We start from the raw sequence: 9871 nt of genomic DNA on the forward strand, positions 1-9871 counted from the left end.
AACTGATTAGTTTTTGGTGGGTGTGGCTTGCATACTTTTTGCTTATTTGCATAATTAATGATTTTAGAAAAAATGGATATTCATTAAAAACGACTACACACAATTTGATTAGATTTCTTACAAATGTTGATCACACCAAGATATATCAGTAGTGGGAACCATTAAGGGGTGACATGGAAGAGAGTTGCCAATTTGCATATTTAATGAACTTTCCTAATTAGGGATATATATCTGATTTGACTCTATCAAAATCGACCAAACTTGGTATGTATATTAAAGATACTATGATTTAACATTATTGAAAGTCATTAAGCGTTTTAACTGCAGCCAATTCCTAATTTACATATTTAATGAACTTTGCTAATTGGAGATATATATTTAAATTGACTGGACCAAAGTTGATGAAACTGCTACATGTATGAAGCTACTATGATACAACATTTTTGAAAGTCATTAAACATTTTTACTTCAGCCAATTCCCAATTTGCATATTTAATAAAGTTTCCAAATTAGGGTTATATATCTGAATTAACTTGATTGTAGTTGTTGAAACTTGCTATATACATCAAAGATACTGTGATATAATATTATTGAAAATCAAAGAACATTTTTACTTCAGCCAATTCCTAATTTGCATATTAAATGAATTTTCATAATTAGGGATATTTATCTGAATTGACTTGATCAAAATTGATGAAACTTGCTATGTACATTAAAGACACTATAATACAATATTATTGAAAGTCATTAAGCATTTTCTCTTCAGCCAATTCCTAATTTGCATATTAAATGAACTTTCCTAATTAGAGATATATATCTGAATCAACTCGACCAAAGTTGACAAAACGTTCTACATATATTGCAGATACCATGATACAACATTATTAAAAATCATTAAGCATTTTTACTTAAGCCAATTCCTAATTTACATATTTAATGACCTTTGCTTATTAGGGATATATACCGGGATTTACTTGATCAAAGTTGGCAAAACATGCTATGTACATTGATGATTATACCTGGTTAAAACAATATCAAAAGTCATTTCACATTTTCATGTCAGCTAATGTATAATTTGCATGTCTAATGAGCGTTCACAGCTTGGCATATATGGCTTGAAGGACTTGGCCAACGGTAATTACACTTGCTATATGAAGTGGTGATACAATGACTGCAGAAAAAGAACTTTGATATTTTTATTTCAGCTAATTACATATTTGTATACTTCATGACCTAATCGGCGGTGATTATTGTTTATTAAGTTGATCATAATATTTTCAATGAAGTTGCAAACATGTGGCAAAGGTTAAAATAACACATAACTGCAATATATAATGCAACACGTGAGCATTTTCAGTTCATATCTGGTTTTTCGTATTTACTACATATTAGGTCTTGGACTTACCAAAAGAGATACTTATCTTATAAGTGACTAATATAGAGTAATCCTATATATGGACTCTCATGTGTAATGAATGGATACTTAGAATGAAATTCCAATTTCATATTTGTTGTGCGCATATATGCACTTGTCAAGTATATATTTGCCAATTGTCAAACACAACTACGCAGATTTAGCTCGTTAGAATGCGGAGATTGATAGTTCACCCAATGGATGCCCCGCATAGTGAACTGACACTAGTTAAATTCCAACATCATATTTGCTGCACACAAATGCACTTATAACGACCCTAATTGGGTTAAGTACATTCGTGTCAATTATCAAGCATATATAAGGGCACAGTTAATAGCTAGTTTTGTATTGAAACATTGTTCTTAGTTTTCCCCATAGACATCCATGAATGGTGAACTGACATTTTTGTGAAATTCCGATATCAAATATTTGCAGAAACGTATACATATAAACCGTCCTAGGCCTATTGATAACTACGGGTGAAATTAAATAAAATATTTTCATAGGATTATTGTGAAAAGTTATTAAAAACATTAAAAAAACGCATTGAAAATTTGATTCATATAAACATTAGTTTGCAAAAAATCTAGCCTAACCTACGGCAAATAACCCCTGCGAAATTACTCTTGCCCACCCTTATAATGACAACCATTGAACTGATTCGTTTGGTCTCTCAGGTAGCGGGTAACAAATCAAGTCCACGCAAGTTATTAATGTGTTGCGTTTTAAACACGTCATCAAAATTTATTATCCCGGGGTGTTTCTTCTGAAATGCCAAACTATTCTCTGGTAAACGGTACCATGGACAATGAAATGGTTAGAATAACTAGCGATATATACGTACTAAACAACTCAGTTTGTTCGCTGTTTAATGCTGTAAAACAATAAGCTTCAGCCATCTGACAACGCTGTCTGCAAGTTAGGAACTTCTGTTCGGACGATAAAGCACCCCGACTCGACCGCGGCTTCAAGTTCTTTTAGGAATGTTTCGTCAACCTGAAGACAATAAAAACGTTATTTCTCCAATTAGATAGAACGACTCGTTCAGTGCAGTGACCATAATGAGGATGCCACTGAGATAGAAGGTTGATAATGTTCTTCATCACTACTTTGAAAGAGTCATGATAGAATCGGATGGCTCAAACACTTTGGTTCTAAAGGATTTATACAGTGCATGATATCTTTGATGGATTGGCGTCCGATGGCCTGTCTGTCCTCCCATGTATTTCTGTCGGCCAAGATGGTCATAGATAGGATTATCAACCAACTTTATAGGGAGACAACATCCAGTTTGTAGGAGGACTGGTCGAGTTTGTCGGAGGACTGGCTGATACAAGTATTTTGAAAATACCATTTTATTTACATTCACCAAGACAACGTTTGGCCGATATGGCTCCAAAATTGTGTACTATTGCACTATGACTTATAGGTATCCCCTGTGTGGTCACAGAGTTGGAAAAGAGTCTCTCTTTACAAAAAGTCGCGAGTAAACTGCATAGTTTCAATTGAAGTTCATTATAGTCTAGGTAAGCTACTTATCCCTAGGCAACATATGCAGAAGTGCTTTCCTAAGGGAGCGTTCAGTTATTAAGGCCAGGGGTGGGTCGACAAAATCAAGAGGTCATTTTAAATTTGAAAACTGCAAAAGGGGGTCATGTATTTTTCAAACAGCTTAGAGTGGGGGTCACTCGACTTTTTTATAAGTAGTTATCCCGTCAAAAAGCAGTTTCAGTGTACAAAAATATATATCTGGAAAATAAAAATACTTCTCTGCGTGATTTCATTCTCTGAAGTTCTCTCACTGTGATCTGAATAATTTTTTAAAGAATGTGTTATCTGCCACATGAAGATCTTGCCTTGGCAACTCTATACAGGCTTGTCTTCTTGTAAATTGAGCTCGCTGAGGGCGAGTGAACAATTTTTATCAGCATTTAGCTGAGGTACGACAATGATTAGGTTAAAGCTATATGTTAAAACGAAACCTGGCTTACAATGAAAGGGCCCTCTTGTGCTGTTGCATAGCACTACTGTTGATATCCGACCAGTTTTCAGGGAAGATATATTCAAAACTTATCTGGATAAATAAACACCGTATAAATACCATATAGTAAGTATCCTTCAGGTAGCATTATGGTGCAGTGACCGTGCCGAGTCAGTAGGAAGAGGATGATGGTGTTGTAATCCATAAAATCAGCAACAACACCAGTGATGAAGAAATTTTTTGACCTTCCGAGACACAGTATGCAGTGTAGACAAGATTTGGAAGAAGAGCAGGGTCTTGTGGAAAAAAACTCTTTTCGACTAATGTTATATTGCATCTATGCACCTGTAATGGCCAGTGTTATCATTCAAAATTGGATCAATACTCACTCAAGCAATACAGGGTGGTATGAATTTTTGTCATCTTAAAAGGGGTCAGCAATTTTTTTTGCCGATGTGTGGATGTTTACTTATTTTGACTATTGCACACAAAAAATTGTCGGCCCACACCCGGCCATAATAAATGAATGCTCCCTTATCACAAACATTCCTTATAATCTGAATCTAGTCCTTTGCGAATAGCGTATTTACGACCCAACACGATTTCAAGGACTTTGAAAACATATATTGCGTTTCCGAGCAGCCAATTTTAACAAAGGAGGTACTGTGAAGTTGCCTGTGGCAAAACGGATAAAAATAGCACTCAGGAAAACTGGGGAGGAGGCAGTTTCATTGCATAAATAAATTTAACATATGAGGGAAACAATATCATGTAAACATAGGAGCAAAAACTTTATCGCGCTCTGAACGCAGTAATTTGAGCTCCATGAGCTAAGGAGACACACATGTACAAACGAACGAACTGACAAGGAGGAGGAGGAGGTGAGCGAGAGAGAGAGAGAGAGAGAGACAGAGAGAGAGAGAGAGAGACGAGAGAGAGAGAGAGACAGAGACAGACAGACAGACGGATAGAAACAGAGACAGACAGACAGAGGGGAGGGAGACAAAGACAGACAGACAGACAGACAGACAGGTCTAGATATATATCTGCGTGAATGCATACTTCCTAGCCAGGTATGCATGCACAGCCTATTCGTGATACGTATATAAATGACTCGCATTAATGTCATATCATTGTATTACGATGTTTCTTCAAGTTTGGTTAGGTCAATCCAGAAATATATCTTTAATAAGAAAAGTTCATGTAATATGCAAATTAGAAATTTTTTTTTCGTGTCACCCCTTATTATCTTTCACGGCTGATATACCCTAGTGTGATCAAGTCTCATTAAATTGTGCGCAGATGCATATCCGTTTTTCTTAAACCACTAACTATGCAAATGAGCAATATGTGCAAGCTACACCTACAAAAAAACTAATTAGTTCTTGCCATTCTCAAATAAAATCTATGTACAAGATTTAATTCCAATACTATCGGTCGTTCTTGAGATATCGTGCCAACAGACAGACGGATAGACAGACAGACAGACACATAGATAGATACAAACATACACACACAGTGTTATTTCCTCATCGGTAAATCATATGCCGTTTGAACTCCTGCGGACATGCGCAGTGGTGTAAAAATGTTGTTGCGTCTTTGAATTAAAGTCAAGCGGAAGCAGTGACTGCTCTATTCCGGTGGTGTTTTGGCACATCTGAAGACTTTCCGTTTGGTAAGACCTGTCATCTTTTTTTTTTTTTAAATCATGTCATTTGAAATGTACACGGATATTGGTCTACAAAACGTACGTTGACTGTATCAAGGGGTAGAAGACATTACTTTTCTAAAATTATTGTATAGTGAACATCATCCTTAGCGTCCGAAAGAGTGACCCACTTTCATATTTGCGAAAACTTGCCCATCAGTCTTGCTTATTAAGGCCACTTGAGGGAGCGGGAAATTGAGGTTGACTCGTCCTATAACAAGATATCTTGGGGAATCAAGGATATAATTGGGATAATACTGTATGAAGAGGCCTTAAAAGGGTTTAGTTCGTGAGGAGTTTATTTGCGAAAGAAATGTTGGACAAAAATCGCTGCATTTGTTGCCGAAAAATAAATACCTAAAATGACGTATTAAGTTTTGTCAAATCATTCTGGTCATGTGTTTTGAGTCCCTTTACAACAGAAATGTATTTTGATTATTTTATTCGAAAACTGTAATCTACAGACGGACTGCACTTTGTTCAGGGGTGGGGGAATCCCCTCCTTATACCATTTTGATCTTCGACATACAGAGAAAAACAAGTGTTTGTGGTTTGACTTATGACGTTAGCGGCGTGTTCCAGCCCTCTTTGTAATAACGTTGCTCGTCCACTCACACCTTTCAATTTGTCGTCAGAACGCCAACAACCTTCATGCAGAATCAGAACAGCTACTCTGGTTTTCTGTTTAATCGACTACTCCTATCGTCTATTAAATGTTTTCAGAATGTCAGCGCAAAAAGTCAACGGAGTTTTATTACCTATTCTTATAATTACCTCGCCTTACGCACAAAAAATGTATCTTAGTTTCGCTTTGCAATGTTGGTGACCTGCGACGAATAGCATACAACACAGTCTCTCCGCACTGTGTGGAAGGACTGTTTACACAATAAAGACCAGTCTATGTTAGCATACAGCGCCGTATAATATAAAAGGACATGAATTGATTTACAATCCGTGTACTTCCGTGTTTTACATGTAGGGCTAGGAGCATCAATGATATGTCGTTAAATCAGCTGAACGGATTCATAAACTTTAACAATTCTTTTCTGATCTACCACAGGGGGTGGGGGTGGGGGGCTCATTTTAAAACTCTTGGTGTAAAAAAGTTCACCGTCTCAGTTTTTCGAAAAGTGAAATTTTATTTTCTCCATAGAGTTAACACAGGTATGGCGGCCGTTTTGAATTTCAAAACCCAGTAAATCTTGGGTAATTTGTCTCCCTATTACTAACATTTGCACGGTGATGGACCCCGATTTTTATTCTTGATTTTAAAAGAGTATGGTTAAAAGATTCATTGAAAAAAGTTTTGAGCAAAAGTTTAACTCTTTTCAGTTTCGAGGCGCATACTACTTTAAATGAAGTTGCAGTATTCGACTTTATTACGTTTATTGTTGACATGTATATGCCACACTAGACTCTGTGAAGCCCTGAATTTTCTTTGCATCAACAATTATGCACACTGCACATATGCAGGCCCTGTAGACCACCTGATTTGTCAGCAGTACGATATGTATATATGTAGTAGACGTCAGAACAGAAAAAACTACACAATTGTCAATTTTAAAGTACAGTGAGGGTTGTTTGGTTTTTAGGTCCCGTAATATCCCTTTCTCACCGGGTCTGCAGTATGCAAGTTGGCGTAGCTGGTGTTGAAATGCAAGCTGACGTAGCTGGTGTTGAAACGATAGTCACCTAGTTTATATTTATTTACTTGTTTTTATTTATGTCATCAAGACCGACCTAGTGAGTAAATAAAATCTGAATTTTCATGAATTGTCTACAGTAGTCAAATCTATGTACAAATATGTATCAGATTTCTGTACTAATACCAAGTATAGTAGGCTTTAACGCAGTGAAGCGACAGTTTGAGAATGGGTGACGTTGGTGGGGAGCCGATATCGTCGTCAACATGAAAGCAACCATTCCAACTTTGCACATTGGAAGTCATTGTAAAGAAATGTCAGAAATTGCATCGAGGTTTCTATGATTGTCATCAGTTTGAAAAGCAATAAAAACCCTTCTATTCCTGGTAAACCTTCTGGTTCTTGTCAATGACTTTTTTCGTATCTTCTGTACTACAAAGGATGTATGATGATATATAGCTTACTGTGTGAACAGGACGAAATAGAGTAAACTCTCATTCGTTTTTCTTGACAGGTGTTGGGACAATTGGACACTGATGTTGAGAACAGAGTACCAACGCATCCCTGGAAGAAGTGATCATTTAAAATCTTCTGGGAATTCAAGCCATTTTCCGATTCCAATTCGGATCAGTCTTGCTTTTCTAGGATATCTAATCGATTCACTAAATGAAAGTAGATGTATCAGCCACGCCGAAGGAGAGCCACGACTGTGTCTACAAGAGCAGAACTCAAATGATCCTAATTTAATCACCACTGAATCCAGACCAGAGACTGACGGTTCGTCTTCTGGTGAATGTCTGATCTGTGAACATTTAAGCCACAGATATGCAGGTAATGTTTGTAAGATTACATAAAATTTATCGTCGTAAGTTCAAAACATCCGCATAAATTCTGCTCTAACATACATAGCCTGTATTTTTCACTGTTTAGAACTGTAGAACTTTGCTCGCCAATTGTTATGTTGACAGTTTCCCGGTACAAACAGATTTTATTTCCGACATGTCATAGACTGAACAGAAATTTCAAGGTCGAAAGATCGTAACTTTTAGAAAGGAATGCTCGCAAGATTATGTGCAGGCACACGGAAGGTTTAAAACATTGTGATTTTCGACATAATACGCAATCATATGCTCCAAATATACAGAACTGACATTTTTTTCCGACAATCATGTCGCACACGACGGGTTTTTCACTTTCTTTGAGCAGTTGTTGGAGCGATATCCACTCGTCGAAGGAAAATATGCTGCCTGCTGTGGCTGATAGCCCTTAGCACGTTATTTTGGACCAGTTTACTCTACAAGATCATCCACTTCTGGGCAGATGTACACTACGCACTGTTTTTGATGTCCTATGTAACTTTTCTCATGCCTGATGCTGCAATCATTAGCTACCGCTTGGTGGCGTACTGCACAACCTGTCCGCCGAGAGGAGACCGGGGAATTCATGCTTTGACAAGTGCCAACGTTTTGGGTCTTCTGCAGAGAGTAAATCTGGGCAGCGTAACACTAGTTTGCTGTTTCTACTACCTGTGTTCGACAATATGTGTGATGCTCACCATAACGTTTGAATTTAGTCACATTTTCACCGACTGTCGTGGTATTGCATGGTGGGGGCTTCTGAACTTCGTCTGCGAGATGTTGTGTCATTTTACGTTTTCTTCATTTTGGCTAATCATTCTGTTCCTCCGTCGCGCTTTAATAATCGATTTGAGATCGCTGCTTTGTTTTCTGAAAGAAAATTACAAGAGAACAGCGCTTTGTCGACGGAGAATAATGGAGAGTTTTGTTGAGTTTTCGAGAATTAACAATTTGGTGTCAGGGTGGATAATTTTTCAAATGAGTATTGCTGTCTTCAAATTTTGTTGTCATGTGTTTTGGAATTATACAATTTACGTAGAAAACCATGACTTTTTGACAGCGAAACTTATTAATGCAATCATTTGGTCAGAAATTGCCATTTATTTCTTCCTGCCGTTATTCTCCGTCGGTTGGTTAAACATCCAATACATCTGGGACAATTTCCTCGCTGATGTCGAGTATGAACAGAACGAGGACGACTATTGGTCCTGTTTTCGCATGATCAAACACCTTCGACCAATCAGCAGCAACGTAACGATCACTGTTATCTTATCGGCATTGAGTATTTTCCTTTCCCTGCAACTGACCAATCAACGTGCTGAATACTGGAATCAAGACTCGATTTGCATCGGTAACAACGCAAATGCAACTTTCCAATAATGATTAACGAAATTTACATTCGAATAATTTCAATTTATGCATATTTTTCAAGTGCAATCAGCTGACCATCGATAATAATCATAAATAACTGTCGCACTCTTATATTGTGCACGTGATACGGACTGTCGTGGCATACTCGTTGAAGAAGAAAATAATTAAAAACCTTTGGTTGTTGCACAGTACCTACACTTTCATAAACTTCCATGTGTTTTAACTCTTTCGTGTCTGTGACAAGAATTAATTATCCTATTACCCTGTTTCTACGATACGATTTTTTTCCGTGTGATGGTGTCGATCTATACGGAATTCCAACATTGATATAATTTCCTCTGGTAAATGTCATAAAATGGCAAAAACTTTATGGAAAAAAACAGGAGATTGGATGGAGTAAAAACGACATATCGATCAAAAAGTATGTTCAAACAGACATAGAAATAAGTTTTAGGATTTTCATCCGCGTCGCTAGTCTCATAAGTAGACGGTGTAGAATACAACAAACATTGTTTCAGAAAATCTTCCGTTATAGACTTTGTATTGCTAGTACGGTGTATGTTCCTTAAATAAGACTGCTCTCCTTTGGTTAGCTTTTGCAAATGATTTTAATTAATTTGTTTCATACCCGTATGTTGATGGATTCAATGAACACAAATTCCACAATATGTCGTTTTTACCTTCAGACTGTACTTGTTTCATATAATTTGTTTTGTATTATTTTTAGTCTAAAAGGGCATAGCATAGTGCATTATTCAGTACACAGGGAACTCAAATGCGAAATCGAAACTCTTTATGTTCTCAGAATTTAACTACATTTTCTTACGATTCTGACATTGTAAATAAAAAAATTCTGGGAAATACAGACAATTGATTGACATGGGATTATAGCACTAA

General features: G+C 36.9%; 1 protein-coding gene across 1 annotated transcript; it reads left to right on the forward strand.

Moving 5' to 3' along the window:
* Positions 1-4952: 4952 nt before the first annotated feature.
* LOC139119945 (uncharacterized) lies at positions 4953-9871 on the forward strand. Its single transcript, XM_070683914.1, has 3 exons — positions 4953-5070; positions 7261-7577; positions 7953-9871. Exons 2-3 carry the CDS (start codon positions 7283-7285, stop codon positions 8981-8983), a joined length of 1326 nt encoding a protein of 441 aa, XP_070540015.1. The 5' UTR covers positions 4953-5070; positions 7261-7282; the 3' UTR covers positions 8984-9871.

Source organism: Ptychodera flava, chromosome 20 (assembly GCF_041260155.1).
Source record: "Ptychodera flava strain L36383 chromosome 20, AS_Pfla_20210202, whole genome shotgun sequence".
NCBI classification, from domain to species: Eukaryota; Metazoa; Hemichordata; class Enteropneusta; family Ptychoderidae; genus Ptychodera; species Ptychodera flava.

Coding starts and splice junctions, on each gene's coding strand:
- LOC139119945 (XM_070683914.1), top strand. CDS start 7,283: ATGTTGAGAACAGAGTACCAACGCATCCCTGGAAGAAGTGATCATTTA. Junction 7,578..7,952: donor TTTAAGCCACAGATATGCAG/GTAATGTTTGTA, acceptor TTCTTTGAGCAG/TTGTTGGAGCGATATCCACT.